This window comes from Gekko japonicus, unplaced genomic scaffold (genome assembly GCF_001447785.1).
Source record: "Gekko japonicus isolate JY-2015 unplaced genomic scaffold, Gekko_japonicus_V1.1 scaffold26, whole genome shotgun sequence".
In the NCBI taxonomy this organism is placed as follows: Eukaryota; Metazoa; Chordata; class Lepidosauria; order Squamata; family Gekkonidae; genus Gekko; species Gekko japonicus.
Window position 1 is genome coordinate 1221237 of NW_015174844.1, and position 20728 is coordinate 1241964.

The 20728-nt window shown below is 45.2% G+C and overlaps 1 protein-coding gene across 1 annotated transcript in view; it reads right to left on the bottom strand.

Annotated features, from left to right (window-relative positions):
* Nucleotides 1–20728, bottom strand: part of NADSYN1 (NAD synthetase 1) — a 54179-nt gene that overhangs the window by 31891 nt on the left and 1560 nt on the right. The window contains exons 2-7 of the mRNA XM_015424430.1: nt 16283–16343; nt 15087–15203; nt 13916–13969; nt 12409–12498; nt 11021–11072; nt 7726–7814 (exon numbers count right to left, since the gene is read on the bottom strand). Coding sequence (XP_015279916.1) covers nt 7726–7814; nt 11021–11072; nt 12409–12498; nt 13916–13969; nt 15087–15203; nt 16283–16343 — 463 coding nt within the window. The remainder of the gene's footprint in view (nt 1–7725; nt 7815–11020; nt 11073–12408; nt 12499–13915; nt 13970–15086; nt 15204–16282; nt 16344–20728) is intronic.

The window sequence follows — 20728 nt, forward strand, 5'->3', positions numbered from 1 at the left end:
GTATAAATTGGCGGTAGTAGTTGGAGAACCCCAGGAGGCGTTGAACATCCTTCCGGTTTTTGGGAGGCTGCCATTGGAGAATGGCTTCCACCTTCTTGGGGTCCATCAGCGTGCCTTCAGGGGAGATAATATGCCCCAGGAACTCAACAGACTTACGATGAAACTCGCATTTTTCTAGTTTCGCATAGAGTCCATGGGTGCGCAGGCGGTGCAACACTTGCCTTACGTGGTCAATGTGTTGAGGCACGGTGGCGGAAAAGATCAGGATGTCATCTAAATAAATTACCACGAAGCGGTCGAGGAGGTCACGGAAGATGTCATTCATAAAGCGTTGGAACACTGCAGGGGCGTTGGTCAAGCCAAAGGGCATGACCAAGTGCTCATATTGGCCATAGCGGGTACCAAAGGCGGTCTTCCATTCATCTCCTGCCTTGATTCTCACCAGGTTGTAGGCGCCACGCAGGTCTAGCTTTGTGTAGATTTGAGCTCCCCGCAAACGGTCCATGAGCTCAGGGATCAACGGGAGGGGGTACCTATCCCGTATGGTGATTTTGTTCAGGGCCCTGTAGTCATTGCAGAGCCTGAGGTCTCCTGTCTTCTTTTTCACAAAGAGGACTGGGGAAGACAGAGGAGACGTAGAGGGCCGAATAAACCCTCTGGCCAGATTTTTGTCCAAATAGTCCCTCAGCGCAGCCAGCTCCGGTTCTGCCATTGGGTAAAGGCGGCCTGAGGGTAACGGAGCGTCGGGGATGAGGTTGATGGCACAGTCGTAGGGCCGATGCGGGGGTAGCTGGTCTGCCTCCTTTTCGTCAAAGACGTCTGCATAGTCCTGATAGGTGGCAGGTAAAGCGGGAGCCGCAGCGCCCAGCAGCAAAGCAGCTGGTGATGGTTCTGGCGATGGTGCTGAAGACGGGGTGTCTACCATCGTTTCCACGGAAGGCGTGGGTGCAGGACTGGTGCCGAACTGGAGCTCCTGATGTACCCAGTCTACCTGAGGGTTGTTGTGGCGCAGCCAGGAGAGACCCAGGATGACTGGAAACCTCGGCATCCTCACCAAGTCGAAAGTTATTTGTTCCTGGTGCTGCTGTATCCACAAGGTGAGTGGCTGGGTTTCTTGGACGACGGGTCCGGAGCGGAGCAGGCGTCCATCAATGGCTTCTACAAGCGCTGGGGTTGCCTTCTCTTGAAGGGGAACGCCGTGTTCTTTGGCAAAAAGAATGTCCATGAAACAACAGGCGGCCCCTGAGTCCAACATGGCGTGGATGAAGAGCCAGCGGTTGTCTGGGAGTTGCAACCGCACTGGCACCAGGAAGGGAGTCTGTGGTGAGTATGGAGTACTGGAGGACCCCAGAATAGGCCCCAAACCGGGGGGTCCGGTCAGGCTTGGGGCTGCTCTTTTACCGGTGGAGCCGGTTGTGGTGAGCGCTTCTGCTTGGCAGGGCAGCTGGAGGCAAAATGCCCGGCTTCTCCACAATACAGACACAGCTGTTGAGTGCGCCGTCTCAGCTTCTCCTCAGAAGTAAGGCGGGGCCGAGCGGTGCCAAGTTGCATGGGCTCTGTGCCTGCAGGAGGTGGAGAGGAGCCGGGGGAGGAAGGCCGGTGGAAGGTCTGAAGGGTTCTGCTGGGGAAGGCGAGAGCCTTTTTTCTGTTTTGGCGGCGGCTCTGTAACCTCCCATCAATGCGGAGACAGAGATGGATGAGGGCTTGTAAAGTGTCAGGGCGTTCACTGCGTGCAAGTTCATCTAGAATTTCGTCAGACAGCCCTTCAGTATACTGGTCAATAAACGCTGCCTCATTCCATGTCAGGTCTTGAGCCAGCAGCTGGAACTCATTGGTGTACTGAGCGACAGAGGTTTTATGCTGAGTAAGAGCCCTTATTTTGCGGTTAGCTGTTTCAGCTTTCACAGGATTGGCATAAGCAGCGGCAAAATGAGCCTTGAAAGCCTGGAAGTCAGATAGTAAGGGAGAATTCCCCACCAGCAAGGGCGTGGCCCATTTGGCAGCTTGCCCTTTAAGGAGGCTTAAAATGAAACAAACTTTAGCCTTCTCAGAAACAAAGTCCCGAGCCCTGAGCTCAATATACAGATTACATTGGGCAAGGAATGCCTGGAACTCATCAACATTCCCACCGAAACGATCAGGAGGATTTATTGGGCAACGTGGGGGAGGTGTACCAGCATTTGCTACAGCAACAGCATTTGTAGCAGCCTGTTGTTGCAAAGCAATCACAGCTTGAGTTAAGTGCTGTACCTGTGCTAGCATTTCCTCCATGGGGTCCACACCTCCGGTTGCTCCGTCTTCCATGGTGGGGATGTGTGAGCGTTGTGGGTGCTGGCAATCTGTCACGGCAGGACCAGGGGGCGTGACACAAGCAAGCAAAAGTCCAGGAACAGTCCGAGGTCAAGCCGGGCAAACCAGGTAGCAAGGTTCAAGCAGGTTTAAATCACAGTCCAAAAGCAGGGTCAGACATACCAAAGTTTCAAGTCCATAAATCACAACAATACCAGAGGAGTCAGAGATGAACGCAGGGTCAACAAAGCCGAAGGTCAAAAGCCAAGGATCAAGCCGAGAAGAATTCCACAAGGTCTGGAGCAGAGATGCAAGGATTCAGGTCCTGAACAAACAACGTTGCCAGCACAAATGACTGCTGGCAACAGACTTGCATATATACAGTGCTAGCTAATCAACTCATTAGCTAGCCAGGAGTGAGGGCAGGATCCTGTCAGTAATCAGGGCTAAGAGATCTTCTGGCACGCATGCGTGCATTCTGCCTTCGCTCTCTCAGCTGTTGTCTTCTTACATTCCTGAGCCTGGTTACAGGTGGAGGCGAGTCTGATGATGAATTACTGGGCTGCAGCAGAGACTGATCCCTTGCAGGTGTTCCCTGGGAGGCTCTATCCTCCTCACCACTTAGATAGCTTTCAGCTACAGGATCCAGTCTTTGCCTTTCTGCTGCAGTACTGTCCTCAGGAGCCTGTTCAGGGTCCTCAGGAGCCTGTTCAGGGGCATCAGCAGGGGCAGGCATGACATCAGCAGGGGCAGGCATGACAGCCACAAATTTTGTTAGTCTTTAAGGTGCTACTGGACTCTTACTCTTTTCTACTGCTACAGACAAACACGGCTCCCCATCTTGGTTAAAATACAAATTGCATATTCTAACTGCTTGAAGCATTAAACTGGAGACAGTATTTGGATCCTTCAGCAACAGATTCACTAAGCTAGACAGCTCTACCTACAGAGCCAGCCCAGCTTCATGGAATGAAACTCCTATCTGGAAAGGTCAGTGGCAGTGGTTGCCAGTCTTTTTTGAATAATCACCAGAAGTCAAGTCCAAAGTTTGTGACAGTGGCACTGTATTCACCAAAGGAAATGCTGCCCCTATGCCTTGATGCAGTTTTATTTATTATTTTATTTACACTATTTACATACAAGTCAGATACAAGATTCCCAAAAGAGTATACAAGAATAATCAGTAAGCAAGTCATAATCAATAGAGAACTTGACAACATGAGCAAATATCAGCTTTGCCTATAGTGCACAGAACTGGGCAAAAGACAAGCTTAGGAGTGTAATCCTGATTCTATGACATAAACAGGCTCACAAAGCCTTCCTGCTCCTGCAAATACTTTGTGGCACTCATGCTGCAGGCTAGCAATTCATAGCCCACATTATCCAGTACTTTCTGGCTAGCCTTTCACCTGATCACAGTTCAGCAAAGATGAAAAACTAAGTCCTACTGGAAGCCATACAATGAGGTTTGGTAAGCTACTTCAGACTGAAGGCATTGCCTCACTTAATCAAATGTTCCATTGGGGGCAAGGGGAAGATTCCTACACATACTGGTTTCCACGTGTACTTTTTTTATGATAGACCATTTGGTAATGTGATCTCTCTTCCTCACAGTGTGAAGTGCTATAGCTCAGATTTAGTTTCACTGGAGACCTGTTACTAGTATGCTGTGAATGTCTTATTGTTGTGCTTGTGTGTGATGTAATTTTCCATCTATGAGGAAGCCTTTGAGAAAGTGGTGGCTTCCTCGGGAAGTGGTGGGCTCTCCTTCTTTGGAGGTTTTCAAATAGAGGCTAGATTGCCATCTGACAGCAATGTGGATTCTGTGAGCTTAGGCAGATCATGCGAGGAAGGGCAGGAAGGGTTGCCTCAGTGCTTAGTTCTTGTGGCCCTTTTTCACATGCCCAGGGAAATGCTGATTGCCACTTTGGGGTCAGGAAACAATCCTGGAGGTTTTTTTGTTATCTTCTGGGCATGGAACAGTGGTCGCTGTGGGTGTGGAGGGGGAGGTATTTGTGAATTTCCTGCATTGTGCAGAGGGTTAGACTAGATGACCCTGGATGTTCCTTCCAACTCTATGATTCTATGAAATGAACTTATGCTGGCAAATTCTGTTGGATGGATTATTGCGCTTGGAAAGTATGAATATGCTCTATACTAGGAGTAAAGCCCGTTGTGGGGAAAAATACAATGAGCTCTAGAAAAGAGGCTCCAGGTGAGTGTCCCGGCTGTGGCTGGTGGGGCGGCAGAGGGAAGGGGAAATAGAGGGACGTGAGTCATGTTTACTTCCTTCTGCTTAGCTATAAAGCAGGGCTGTCTCAAGTCATTTTGCTACCCCAAGTGGGTAGTATGGGAGGAGAGCCGCATGGTAACAGGTATGGTTCCCTCCTCCCCTGACTTATGTTGATTTGGGGCTATGCAGTGGCAGCTAAGGTAGAAATGTACCTCCTCCTATGTCACATTTTTCTGGGTACCAAGAGCCTGGAAAGCAATTCCATAGCCAGTTACACGGTTGCCAACTGTGGATTGGGAAATACCTGTAGATTTGAAGGATAGAGCCTGGGGAGGGCAAGGTTTGGGGTGGGGAGGGACCTCAGCAGGGTATAATGCCATAGAGTCCACTGACCAAAGCAGACATTTTCTTCAGAACTGATCTTGGAGATCTCCAGGTGCCACCTGGAGGCTGGCAATAGTAAGGGAAGGGCCAGATTTGTTGAAGGACTTCGGTGAGATATAATGCCATAGAGATCACACTCCAAAGCAACCATTTCCTCCATGGGGACTGATCTCTGTAGTCTGGAGATCAATTGTAATTCAGAGAGATGTCCAGGCCTTCCCTTTCCCGCCAATCCCTTTCAATTCCAAAGCTGCTTCCTGTTTAACACTTTAACTGATTAACAGTTTAACTGACTCCCCACTAATGCCCCACAGCCTCTTGGGACTCCCAACTTGGAAGCTGTAGTTCTAATTCCCTTTGTTATGGGTGCAGTAAGACCAGCTAAGAACTACAACTCTCAAGGTGCAATACATCACAAATGGGGGTGTAAGAATGGAGGAGCCAGCAGGACAGGCCAATAGAACACAAAGGCAACTTCCCCAGTGGCCAATGGGAGCATAGGTGAGTCATCACCAGCATGGCTAGATAGATAGGCAGACAGACAGACAGGCAGATGATGAAACACTGAAGCACTGTATACTATTAAGAAGCACTTTAATATTCAGTGGTCTACACCTTTACGAATGAAGACAGACAAGATGTATTTGTGAAGCACTTTACTGGACATGTAGCACAATTGCTGTTGTGTTATTGAAGCCTTTTGAAGATTATTCTTGTTATCTATGGAACGATGTTATTGCTCCTGTTCACTAATGTATGTTGACATTAAGCTTAATGAAATATTTTTAAGTTTCTTTTTTTTTTTTTAATTTTCATACTTATACCCCGCCCTCTCCAGTGGGCTCAGGGTGGCTCACAGAGGCAAGAACAACTTGCCATGATAAAACAATATATACAAAACAGTTTAAAACATATACTACATATTAAAATATAATAACAGGTGCTCAGTACCATTCATAATCTAAAAGATGGCGGATCGAATGTCCAAGGTCCCACGAAGACGGCAGGAGGATTCTTCGATAGCAGATGTTTAATCAGGACCTTGGGGTGGTGGTGGTATAATAGGGGTGGCGGCTCCTACTCGAAAGCCTGGCGGAAGAGCTCTGTCTTGCAGGCCCTGCGGAATTGCATGAGGTCCCGCAGGGCCCTGATCTCCTCCGGGAGCTCATTCCACCAGGTAGGAGCCGCCACCGAAAAGGCCCTGGTCCTCGTGGCGGCTAGTTTGACATCCTTAGGGCCCGGGATGACTAATAAATTTCGGGCCCCTGACCATAGTGCTCTTGGGGGAACATACGGGGAAAGGCGGTCCTTCAGGTAGGTTGGACCCTGGCCATGTAGGGCTTTATAGGTAACGACCAGCACTTTGAAGCGAATCCGGTACGCTATTAGCAACCAGTGCAGCGCTTTCAGCGCAGGCCGCACATGGTCCCTTCTAGAGAGACCCATTAACAGCCTGGCCGCAGCATTCTGCACCAGTTGCAGCCTCCGGATTTGCGACAAAGGCAGCCCCATGTAGAGAGCGTTGCAGTAGTCTAGCCTTGAGGTGACCGTCGCGTGGATCACTGTGGCCAGGTCATCACGGTCAAGGTAGGGGACCAACTGCAACATACTTCTCGTTGAATACAATCACAGGTTTTTGTTTTGCTTTGCTGTTTTCACTTCCGTGATTCTCTCTTTGCTTTGGCCCATTGTCAAGAGCAATCCTAAACAGTTCTACTCAAAATCCTAGTCAGGTCTATTCCCAGGAAAGCCATGATGGACAGGAGGCTGTCCCGCCTCAAAGGGGGGGGAAACAGCCACTCAACTGAGCCTATGGGAGTGCTGCTCCAGCATACAATCACCTTTCAGGAGGGTGTGGAATGCTGGAGGGAAACATAGCAGGAGTTTAGTTCAGGTCTACCTCAGGGAGAGAGCAGAGGGAACTGAGTTCTGCTTCAGGGAGAGAACTGTGAGAGCTCAGGTCTGGCTCAGCTAAGAAGCAGCTGCGAAGCAGACAGAATGAAGAGTTGCTGTGCTTGGAAGTGTGGCAGAGTGGTTTAGCTCTAACCCTGAGACAGAATGGAGTACCCCATTGATCGACCTGTCTCTGGTAATGAGCAGACCTTGAACAATTTAGACTTTCTCTTGGGAAAGGGCAGGCTTGTGCTGGTAGAATCCTGTGTGCAGGGGTCCAATCTAGTGGCTAGGTAGTAAAAGCCTGTTTATGCCTGAAACTATTAAAGAAAATTCAAACTACTCTCTGAAGCCATAAATAGTTTAAATTAATGTACCTCAGCCAGGTTTCTCCTTTGTCTGGCTGGAGACCTGTGCTGCTAATCTGTCCTTTGAAACCATCCCATGAATAAATAAATATTCTGTGTTGCTTATATGAAATTCCTGCCTCAGTGATCTCCATATTCTATTTCCTCACCACAAAACTTACCCTATGGCAGTGAACCCAAAGTCTATACACTTGCTACCTCTAGAACACCTGATAACTGAAGAGAAAGTTTATAGTTTAAAACAAACCTAGTTCCCTCAAAATCATACGAGGCTATGTGGATCCCCTCAGCTGACAGGAAAGGCTTGCCACAAAAGCAATATTAGGATTGCACTGATAATCAACTTAAAGGGCTTTCTTGAACACAGAAATTCCAGAAGTGAAGACTTCTCAAAATAATATAAACAATCTCTTCTACATACCACCACGGTACTGATTTTGCCGTCATACCTTCTGTAACATTACATAGAAAACCTGTCGATGCTTATAGAATTTTCAGTTTAGGGACGTTTCAAACCAGTTCCACAAATGCTCTCATGTTAATTCATCCCTGTCTTACCTGTTTGGAGTCCACAGTTCTTCACAGATTTCACTCCCTATGCAGGTATCTAATGTTGCCAGTACGGCATCTCCAAATGGAACACTTTCCTGAGATAAACAAAGATAGTGTCTGTAACCCAGTAATCTACAATCCAGTAACACAGAAATACTGATTAACAGTAATAACACTAGGCAAACAGTATGATGTCATACCATTATGTCAGGAGGACGATCCCATGTCCCTCCCGACTCTAGACACGGAAGCCCAGCAAGCTGGCTGGAAAGGGGTCATGGAGAATGGCTCTCCAGACCAAAACGAGGGTCTAGTGCTGGCAAGGGAGGAGGAAGAGGGAAAGGATATAATTGGGCCAGGCGTCAACCCGGGGATAGAGTCCAATTGGGATGGCAAAGTGACCCTATTCTCTGGTAGCAAACATAACTCTATAAGATGGGTAGATTACTTTAAGAAATGGGTGGTGGGCACTTCAGGTGTTGAAGAGCATAATAAAACGATCCACAGGTAGATCCGAGGAGGAGGAAATGGTGCGGTTGGCGAGAAGGAGAGAGGGAAGTGGAAACACTCGAACTCCTCCAGTAACCCTCCATAGTGGAAAGAAAGGGGTTCGGTGCCTTTCAAACCACAACTCTGAGGTGAACCTGAGAATCGAGTTTCGGGGCCGGCGGTCTGGAGTCCATCCCAGGGGTTAGTCGGAAAGCGGAGAAGACGGAGGCTGACACATTATACCATACAATTCTGTGTATTTTATTAATCACAAGTACAAAATATCAGTGGATGTAGAACTTTTTCACATTTTCCTTCTCTCAGCAGCAGCCACTTTGACCCCTGAAAAGCTCAGGACTGACGCTGCTGTGGACAAAAAACCACCACAGAGGATGGGGTAGCTGCAGAAAGCAGAGGGAAGCGGGGTAAAATCATCCCCTGTGCCTTCTTCTACCACCAGCGCCTTTATGAGAAAATCCATTTCCACCAGTGTGTTGTGTCAGCAGTTCATAGGATACAACCCATCATTTGCACTACAGCAACTTGGTCTCCTAGCATTATCTAAAATCAGACTTCCAAGTCAACTGCATTTGTAATTCAAGCACACTTTAATAACAAAGACAGCTAAACATAATAATTCCATACAGTGCATCAGACAGCTATCAGAAGCCTTAACAGGAGAAAACATTTGGATACAAAACACTGGTCTTCAAATTGCTCTCCTCTGAGTTTGTTCCAAGATAATGTTCTCTATTTCTTAACCAGAGTACAGGGATCACATTTGGGTCTTGCCATTGCCTGGGCTCTTCCAACAGCCCTTGTCCTCTCATGAGAGAATTTATCTACTCTTCTCTCATTGGTCTAGTCAAGTTAGTTGCAGGCTATGTTGCACCAACCAGACCACAATTAATGCTAACCAGGGTTTTATTTTAACCAAGCTTTTAAAGTTTACCTCAGATTCTGGTTGGCATTAACGATCATTAAAGCTGGTATCGAGATTTGGTGCCAACAACATTCTTAACAACTGTTTATGCCAGCCAGGATAACACTTTAGGAAAAATTCAGAAGCAAGGCCTGTTTTTGATCTTTTAAGCATGATTTAGGGATCTAGAGCAAGTGGTACAAAGGCTCCCTTTTGAGATACCAAGAAAAAACTCAGTGGAAGGAAAATAAGCTGCAACAACTGATCAGTATAAAATACCTACTGAAAGCACCATATTTAAACAGTTAAAAACCAGCAGAGAAGGAGCCAAATGTCCTTCCACTGGCAGAGTGTTCCTTTGTGGGAGTCACCACAGAGAAGATGCAACTATGTCCCCTTGCAGTTCTTTAAGGAATGGGACATGCCTTCCCTGAAAATATGGAAAGGTAGGAATATAGACATGCATGTCTGGCAAAGTCAAGCATGACTTCATTGTCTGTGACATGCTTGCCTCACAGTTACAGTGCTGTCACTGAACAGGCATGGGAGCTTTCCATCCCTTGTGCGCAAGATGGAATAGTCAACAGAGGAAAGCTAATGCAGTATAACAGAGGATTACATTAGGGAGATCCAGGTGCAAGCCACCGCTCTGCCATGAAGCTCACTGGGTAGCCCTGGAGTAGTAACATGCAGCCTGACTTACTTCATGTTGCTATGAGGATAAAGGGCAGGGAGTATACATACTCCATTCTGAACTTCTTAAAGGATGAGTTGGATAAAGATCAAATCAAATATGCATTAAGCAACCTATGGTGCAATCATATGCAGAATTATTTCACTCTAAACTATATAGGATTGCATGATTGATGTCTTAATTGATGTCCTATCTAAGTCATCTGCAAACTGTAGCAGAACGGACCTGCTCTGGCCTGCAGCCTATTCTGCCCTACCCTCCTAGGGATTCCCAACTCCCTGGAGGGGCTTTTCGTCCACTCTCAGGTAGCCCGCCACAACCACCTGATTGCTGTTGGGATTTCCCGCTGGGAGGATCAGGACTCCCAGCTCCCCTTTCCAAGTTCAGAGGCCTTGCCGCGGTGTCTCCCGCTGCCCAGCGCCTGGTCACTGTGGGGACAGATCAATGCCTTGAGCGCCCTTGGAGAAATAGCCACTTGTCAACTGCCTGCCTTCCCCCTGGCTCCCCTATTCAGATAGCAGATTACAAGCATATTTTTAACACCGCATCACCGCCCTGAGCTGGCTTTGCTGGGAGTGCGGGGTAGGAATCTAATGAAATAAATAAATAAATAAATATATCGAGCAAGGAATACAAAAGAACTTGGTAAAAATGCAAATCCTCTGTCCCTTTCTCTATATGTGCCCTCTCAGCTGTTAAAATACACGGCAAGCTCTTTAGCTTAGATGTTCTAGTTCTCTACGGAGTTACCATTACCTTAAGCTGGCTCCCAGTCTCCCGGGTGAGCACATGGTCAATGGCTGCCTGCTTGCAAAGGAGAAGTCTGTGTGTGCTCCTGATCACTGCACCCAAGGACCTGGATAGCCCAGGCTAGCCCGATCCCGTCAGATCTCAGAAGCTAAGCAGGGTCGGCATTGGCTAGTATTTGGAAGGGTGACCTCAATGGAATACCAGCGTCATGACACAGAGGCAGGCAATGGCAAACCACCTCTGAAATGTCTCTTGCCTTAAAAACAAGTCTAGCTCACCACCTAGTGGTGCATAACGCTAAAGAGCTAGAACTTCTGGCTACCAGGCAATCTTAGGATCTCCTGGCTATTCTACACACAATGCCATACAATAATTATTATTATCATCTGCATATACTGTATTGCTGAAACTAAAACATGTTAATATCAGATCAGAAAACACCTTACCTGATTTGTTATTTCCTGTATCATTCTAGGAAGAAAATAGTCTTCCACCTGACTACAAAGCAAATTATGCAACAAATAAGAAGTTATAAAAGAACATTTTTATACTAAATGTTAAAATTGCCATGAATCATCAGTGAGTATCCGTCTATAACAATAGTTTTGTACTTTCCACAAACTAGCCAAACAGTATAAAGGGTTTAACCCAGGCCTGTTTCACCTTGTGGCTCATTAAGCTAAAGAAACCTTTGTAAGTTGCCAGGAGCTTGATAACATCTCCCCCAACCCCCAGTTTGGCGATACTACACAAGCAGCAAAAGCAGACACTTTATCAAGCCCCTAAGTCAGGTACAAAATTGCACCTGGCGCCTGTTTACCTTGCCCCCAAGGGCTGATAACGCCCTTGGACAGGAGGAGGGACCCGTAGGTCCTACATCAGCAGTAGACAAAAGAAGAGTCCCAGAAAAGGATCATTTTAATAAAGCTTTATCTCACTCACACTTCACACTCACCCAGACTAGCCAAGCCTCTTGCCATGCAAGGGCTACTTGAGCAGGGAGCTCCACTGATGATAGAGAACAGAACTCCACCTCAACCCATCTTTGGCCCTTCCTCTGTAGGGCTGACAATGTTACAATATCATGGGCCCTCTCTGCCTTTTCTTTGCCTCTTTTGCCCTTTCCTCTCAGCTGCCAAAACGCAGGTGCGCCCTGTTCCTGTTGGCATCTTTATTTGTCTTGCCTGGCTCATCAGGCTCCAACCATCTTTAGCTTCTTTCAGGGTTGCTGTGCTGGCTAGCGGGATGGAGGAGCTTAGTGACAGAGAGCAGTTTCCAGCAGTTTGTGTGTTCCACACTGCTATGGAGCAAGCCATTCAGGCCAGAGTGCTGTGTCCTTCATCTTTAGCCTGTACTTTTGCTTTCACACATTCTTGCAAGCATGCTCTTTTTCTAAACATGGCTGAGGAAATTATCAATGCATTATTGAACACACAGAAAATTTCATGCTAAAGTGGCTGAATACACAGGATATTTCAGGGACAGTTACAGCTTGCAAGTTTGGTGTTTATCGTATCCCTACAGATTTAGAAGCAGACATGTACACTTTTAATGACACATAATCTACTAGCAACCAGTGTTACACTACCAATCTATATTCCATGTCCTATACCTAAGGCATTATAATGCCGTATCAGCATGCTGAAGGCAAGATGCTGATCCAATACAGAGGTGTAACTCTTATAAAATTCTATATATACTGATGTAAGGTTTTTAAAAGCTTGAGTAATATCACATAGTAAATCCTTCTGAAGGACTGCAGTGGGAAACATCCAAGCTCACCTGATTATCTTGAACAGTTATCACAGGATAAAGGGTGAAGTACACAGCCTACCGTGATCTGTTCCAAGGAGTGAACCATCGCATTTCCCTGTAGTTTCCTGTATTTGCCATAGCCATCTTTGGTCTTATCAGAAGGATTTTCCTTGCATAAAAAATTAATAAAGCCACATGACTGTTTGAAATGCAATAAAACCATACAAAGAAGTCCTTTGGCACAATCCAGCCAAAGTTAAGCACCATAAGACTGGAGATTTGAACAGAGTGACATTTAAGTATGTGTTTAACTCTCCCACTAAAAACAATGCAAATTAAACATATACCTCAATGCAAGCTGGTTTAGTTTTAGTGTAGCAAAAACTGGTGGAAGGAGCATTAACAATTTGAGATATGCAGATGACACCACATTACTGGAAGAAAACAGTGAAGACTTGAAATTGGGGTTGCCAAATCCTGAAACCTTACCGGCGGGGGAGGCTCCGTCCTGGTTGAGAGCCGGCTGTGTGCGCGTGCGCGCCGCCACGACATCACCGGAAGTGACGTCAGACATTGCTGACGTTGGGGGCGTGGCCGAGCTCGTCAGGGGGGAAACATATGGTTTTCCCCCCCGATGAGCTCAGCCACGCCCCAAACGTCAGCAACGTGGCTGCGTCGTGACGCAGCTTCGGGGGCGGGGTTCCCCCCGGGCCCCGATTCCGCCGGGGCGGAACTCGGGGCTCCGAAGCGGGGGATTCCCCACCCCCCGGGGTCATTTGGCAAACCTACTTGAAATGACTACTGATGAAGGTTAAAGGAAAAAGTGACAAAGCAGGATTACAGATGAACATTAAGACAAAAGTAATGACTACTGAGGAAATTATACAACTTTAAGACAGACAAGGGAGAAACTGAAATTGTTCAGGATTTTCCATTCCTTGGCTCAATCATCAACAAAAAGGGAGAATGCCACCAAGGAATCAGGAGGAGATCGAAACTGGGAAGGGCAGCCATGAAGGAGCTAGAAAAGATTCTTAAGTGTAAGGGATGTTGTCATTGCCAACCGAGATCAAGATCATTCATACTATAGCATTCCCCACTACTATGTATGGGTGTGAAAGTTGGACAACAGAGAAAGCTGACAGAAAGAAAGTTGATTGCTTTGAAATGTGGCGTCGGAGAAGAGTTTTACGGATACCATGGACCACCAAAAAAGAAAAATAAGTGAATTCTAGATCAAATCAAGCCTGAACTTTCACTAGAAGCTAAAATGACTAAACTGAGGCTATCGTACTTTGGTCACATTATGAGAAGACAAGAGTCATTGGAAAAGACAATAATGCTAGGAAAAGCTGAAGGCAGCAGGAAAAGAAGACCCGAAATGAGATAGATTGACTCTATAAAGGAAGCCATGGCCCCCAGTTTGCAAGACATGTGCAAGGCTGTTAAGGTTAGGTCATTTTAGAGGTCATTAATTCTTATGGTCACCGTAAGTCAGACTTGACTGCACTTAACACACACAAAAATGCAAGTTAACAGCCACAAGCATCCTAAAAGGGTATTTTCCATGTGACATAGTTACATACTTGTTCAGGAAGATCACTCTACAATTGTAGCGAACATTTCGGTGCATAACAGGCCTGTGAAAATAAAGAACAGTATCAGATGGTAAACTCTCAATTCCTATATAAATTAAGACGACCAAGGCAAGATAATAGAGTTTTCTCATGTACATGCACATCATTCAGCATCTCATAACTTGAAGACTCACAGCAGGATTTACAAATTGACACCACTGCCAAGTACAGCCATGAAAGCTGCACCTTCAGTCATCTGGTATGATTGTTTTCACATATAAAGGATGCTGCAATTACTGAGTGGGAAATAGGTACATATGAACTTAAGTCACAGAATCACTAAGAATTTTTCAAATGTAAGTCTTTGAAGCACTATAACAACCAAACTAGGGCTTATTATTAAAAGTTATAATTAAACAATATGGCATAGGGATGGCCAGTGAAGCTGCCAGACATGAAAAGAATACTGAAATCTCTGTTCTTTACATCGTAAAGAGAGCAGAGTTTTTCTGGGTCACTCTTCCTCCGCCACCACTCTGCAGATACATGGAGGGCATACCACATCACTGTTGTATTCACATGTCTCCGGACTACCAGACAGCCAGAATTTGTGATTAATTAATACTATACTGTGTGAATGAACAGCAGACCATAACCAGGGAAGTAAACCTAGGAATACAGTCCAGTTGCCACACTAATGTTCCCATCTCAACATATAGTATGATGAATTTTTCAACTGACACCAGGCATAGTGTGGTAGAACATTTAACAACCTAAACGTTGGAATACATTTGACGTAGTAGTGTTTTTATCTTTGCAATGTTTCTATGGGGGAGCTAATAAAAAAAATGAAACTGCAGATCTCATAATAAAATGACATTCACGTCCAGTCTTATTTCCTTATGGGGGGGCCTGCTAAGGGGACTTTTGTACATTTTGGCTTGGATCCTAGATTTCCATGGGTGCTGGGCAGAGGCAATTTTTGCTGACCTCATGACAGGAGACGTCCTATTTGCACCCCCTAATAATTTCTTGAGGGGATCCCCCATCCTGCAGGAGCAGGATTTCAGGGTGCTGTTTTGGGCCACAAAAAGGAGAAGGAATTGGTGAAAATCATCCTCCCTTCCTTGCATTATAGAAATCTAAGAAGGAAACAAGCTGATAAGTATGCAATACTCACATGCCAACATCACATATTATGCCCTGAGTCACAGGAGATTCCAGAAGCTTAGCCAAAGCTTGAAATGAATGCAAGAGTGTATCAGACTCAAAGTAATGATCTGAACAGCCATAGCCACTGCATTAAAAAAAGACAAAAGTCAGAATTAGACTACAGATATTATATACTAAGGAAAACACTCAGAGCTATATTGGTAGCATATCCATTTAGAACACTGCACACCTCACATAAACACCATCACAAAGAGAGAATGCACGTCTACAGGGCTATTTTTGGGCAGGAATGCACAGGAACGGAGTTCCAGCTGGCTCCCAAGTTGGCCACGCCCAGCAGGAACTCAGTAGCATAATAGGCCACGCCCAACAGCAGAAACTCATTAGGATTGGCTACATTAGGGGTGTGTGGCCTAACATGCAAAGGAGTTCCTGCTACAAAAAAGGCCCTGGGTTTTGACACCAAACAAGGTAAACAGAATAACAAGCAAAAAGTGGGTGTGGCTGGATAACCACACTTCTGGTAACATGGGGGTACGGCCTAATGTGCTAATGAGCTGTGCTGTCAGGGGTGTGGTCTAATATGCTAATGGGTTTCTGCTGTTGGGTGTGGCCTATTATGCTAATGAGTTCCTGCGTGGCTTTTTCTACAAAAAGAGCCCTGCGAGACGTCTATATCATTAAGTGGACATGTAGCAGCAAGCCCTGATTGTAAGCAGGTTCCTGAGGATGTACATATGCCAAATTAGACATGAGAGTGCTCACCAAATGCAACAGTGTACACAAAAGGTACACACAGTCGACTCCACATAAGCAATCTCTCTGTAGGAAGCATATCTTGTGAGAAGCACCCTCAGCGCCTACGCTGGCAAAATCCTATTGCCTAAAACTAAATTACCCCAAAGCAAGATCACAGTTGACAAATCAGACACATAACCAATGTTCCCTCTAAGCTGTGGAGTCTTGTGAGCAGAAATTCAACTTTGTGAGCTGCTGCATAAATTAGTTTGCTCTGGAGCCATCCTTCCTGAGCTAAGACAAAAATGTGTGAGCCGGAGGCTAAAAAACTGTGTTACCTCACACTAACTCAGCTTAGAGGGAACACTGCACATAACTGTAATAAAAGCAACCAGCAAGGAACAATATACACTTCTAGTACTCAAGAGAAAAAGACTCAATATGAGAAGGTTAAGTAATTCTCACCAAATCTCAAGTTCTGGACCAAGCCGATACCTTGCTCCCTTGCATTTAGCAATTTCAACACCTAAAAAAAATGTTTTAAAGTTATCAGTATAACTTCTCAATGACAAATTAACTTTTGACGACAAATTATATGTGATTGGCCACTCTGTGTGCTATTATTCTTATTCAGACTTCTGAATCCTATCAGCTGTTACCTTCTCTGTTAGAAAATCAGTTCCTAATCGATAGAGGTCTTGAGCCACTGCCTGACTCCTGTGGTTAAATGGCCAAGAGTGAACAAATTAAAACTGAATTCTAAAGAGGGAAGTAATGCTGGTTAGGAAACATGATATCTTGAAAGACACTGTGCTGACCATCTTCAGTGGGACTCAGCTGACTGGTTTGAGAACGTAGGGGTTATACTGGACCTAATATTAATGCTGTAGAGGAAAGTTAATGCAGCTGCAAAACACACTTTCTTCCAACTTGGTTTAGCTGGGAAGATGGCCCCCTATCTTGACTCTGCTGATCTGGCCACCTGGATCCATGCCACAGTAACATCAAGAAGACTAAATGGTCGCAATACACTCTACATGGGTTTGCCCTTGAAGTCAACTCAGAGACTCTACTTAGCATAGAATTCCATAGCTTGATTATTATCTGGAGAATGCATACTACGCCCACTCTGCAGTCATTCTCTTGGCTTCCCATCAGTTACTGGGTTCAATTCAATGTACTGGCTATCACATACAAAGCCCTACATGGCCTTGGACCCACTCCTCCCACACTCTGCCAGGGCAGCTCTGCTCATCTTATTATTGCCTTCTGCACATGTCAGCGTGCAAATGGGCAAGAACTCTACATACATGTGCTTTCTCTGTTGTGCTCCCCACCTTGTGGAATGGTCTGCATGAGGAGGTCAGCAAGACCTCACATTTCTGTCATTTTGCAAACTACATAAAATAGAATTGTACAGGAGGGCATTTTTATGAAGGTAACGGGGTATATTATAACACAGTGGTTCAGTAGGGTGCTTTTAATAATGTGACTGTAAAATGTACAGCTACACATAGGGATGCATAGCAAACAAGGCCCGAATTTGACAATATTATGTATTTAAAGTTCCTTTCTATGGTGTTCGAAGTTGTAAGATAATTAGCTAGCCAAGAATGTGACCTTTATCAAGTGATAATGCTAGCTATTGTTAGGAGATGATTTTAAAAACCTATAAATATGGGGGAGCTGAATTGATTGGGAGCTTCTTCTTAGAAGGGGATCCTTGCTTGTGACCTGCTTATCTTTGGGTAAGATACTATTATGGACTCAGTAATGCTTTCCTTTAATTATGTATGTAACAGTAATGGATGGTATGATTTTCGTTCAGTCAGTCAGTGTTAAAAATGCAACACTGTTATGTTGTAATAAAGGATAAAAATGGAAGCAAAGATTCTATAATAGTATCACTTGTGTACAAGACCCACAATTAACCTAAAATGTCGTTGAGATGTACCTCTTACCAGAAATCAAATTATCTAACATAGGAAAGCTAACGATTAAGGCTACTTAAGTGCACACAATGCAAAGTAACAATGCAGAGTAATAGAGGAAAACAATAGAATGGGAAGGACTAGAAATCTATTCAAGAAAACTGGAGAAATCAAGGGAACATTTCATGCAAAGCTGGCCATGATAAAGGACAAAAATGGTAAGGACCTAACAGAAGCAGAAGAGATTAGGAAGAGGTGGCAAGAATACACAGAAGAACTATACAAGAAGGATCTAAATGTCCTTGACAACCATGACGGTATAATCGCTGACCTTGAGCCAGACATCCTGGAGTGCGAAGTCAAATGGGTCTTAGAAAGCACTACTAACAACAAAGCTAGCGGAGGTGATGGTATCCCAGCTGAGCTATTCAAAGTCCTAAAAGATGATTCTGTTAAAGTGCTGCACTCAATATGCCAGCAAATATGGAAAACGCAACAGTGGCCACAGGCTTGGAAAAGGTCAGTTTACATTCCAATCCCAAAGAAGGGCAATGCCAAGGAATGTTCACACTATCACACAATTACACTCATTTCACACGCTAGCAAGGTCATGCTCAAGATCCTACAAGCTAGGGTTCAGCAAGATGGTCATCCAGCCTCCACTTGAAAACATCCAGCAAAGGAGCATCCACCACTTCCCGAGGCAGTCTGATCCACTGCTCAACCACTCTTACAGTTAGGAAATTTCTCCTGATATTTAGCTGGTATCAACTCCCTTGTAATTTCCACCCATTAGATCTAGTCTTGCAATCCGGAGCAAGAGAGATTAGATCTGCTCCATCTTCTACATGACAGCCCTTCAGATATTTGAAGACTGCAATCATGTCCCCTCTAAGCCTTCTTGTTCCCAGGCTAAACATACCCAGCTCTTTCAGCCTTTCCTCGTAAGACTTGGATTCCAACCCTCTCACCATCCTGGTTGCCCTCTTCTGGACCCGCTCGAACTTCTCAACATCCTTCCTAAAATGTGGTACCCAAAACTGGACACAGTAATCCAGGTGAGGCCTGACCATAGCAGAATAGAGCGGAACTACCACCTCCCGTGATCTGAACACAATGCTTATGTTAATGCGTCCTAAGATTGCATTAGCTTTTTTCACAGTCACATCGCACTGCAGGCTCATGTTTAGCTTGTGATCAACCAAAACACCTAGATTCCTTTCACATGTGCTGCTGTCAAGCCAAGTCCCTCCCATTCTATATCTGTGCCTTAGATTTTTTGTACCTAAGTGTAGGACTTTGCACTTATCTCTATTGAAACATTTCATTTGTCTCAGCCCACACTGTTCCAGCCTATCTAGATCATTTTGAATCCTGACTCTGTTTCCCTCACAATTAGCAATCCCACCCACCTTTGTGTCATCTGCAAATTTTATAAGCATCCCCTCTATGTCTTCCTCTAAGTCATAGATAAAAACATTGAACAACACCGGTCCCAGGACCAAACCCTGTGGCACTCCACTCGAGACTTCCCTTCACGTAGACGCAGAGCCATTTGTGAGCACTCAATGGATACGATTTTTCAACCAACCATGAATCCATCCAACGGTTGCACCATCCAGCCCACATATAACCAGTTTATCCTCAAGAATATCATGAGAAACTTTGTCCACAGCATTGCCAGAGTCAACCATTTTAGTAACTCTGTCAAAAAAGGAGATAAGGTTGGTCTGGCATGACTTATTCTTGATAAACCCATGCTGGCTACTACCAATTAACTCATTCCATTAAAGGTGTTCACAGACAGAGCATTTAATAATCTGCTCTAGAATTTTTCCAGGTATTGATGTCAAACTGACAGGCCTGTAATTTCCTGGGTCCGTCTTTTTTCCCTTCTTGAAGATCGGGACAACATTCGCTCTTCTCCAGTATTTCGGCACAACACCAGTACTTCAGGAAATCTCAAAGAATAGAGCCAGAGACAGATTACATAATCTGTCTGGATTATGGAGAAAACAAGGGAGTACCAGAAAAACATCTGCTTCTGCTTCATTGACTACGCTAAATCCTTTGATTGTATGGACCACAACAAACTCCGGCAAGTCCTTAAAGAGACAGGACTACCAGACCACCTCACATGTCTCCTGAGAAACCTGTATAAGGGTCAAGAAGCGACAGTTAGAACTGGACATGGAACAACTAATTGGTTTAGAATAGGAAAGGAGTACGGTGAAGATGTATATTGTCTCCCTGCTTATTTAATTTATATGCAGAGTACATAATGTGAAATGCCGGCCTGGATGAATCACAAGCCGGAATTAAGATTGCTGGGGAAAATATCAACAACCTCAGATATGCAGACGATACCACTCTAATGGCAGAAAGTGAAGAGGACCTAAAGAGCTGCTTGCTGAGGGTGAAAGAGGAGAGCACGAAAGCTGGCTTGAAACTCAACATCAAAAAAAACAAAGATCACGGCATCCGGCCCCATCACTACTTAGCAAACAGAAGGGGAAGTCATGGAAGCAGTGGCAGACTTTACGTTCCTGGAATCCAAGATTACTGCAGACGGTGAGTGCAGCCGTGAAATTAAAAGATGCCTGCAACTTGGGAGGAGATATGGCAAACCTAGACAGCATAATAAAAACAAGAGACATTACACTGCCAACAAAAGTCCACATAGTCAAAGACATGGTATTCCCAGTAGTAATGTATGGCTGCGAGAGTTGGACCATAAGGAAGGCCAAGCACCGAAGGATAGATGCTTTTGAATGAAGGTGCTAGAAAAGACTCTTGAGAGTCCCTTGGACTGCAAGGAGATCAAATCAGTCAATCCTAAAGGAAATCAAACCTGACTGTTCCCTGGAAGGACAGATACTGAAGCTGAAGCTCAAATACTTTAGTCACCAAATGAGAAGGGAGCACTCACTGGAGAAGACCCTGATGCTGGGAAAGATTGAAGGAAACAGAAGAAGGGGAC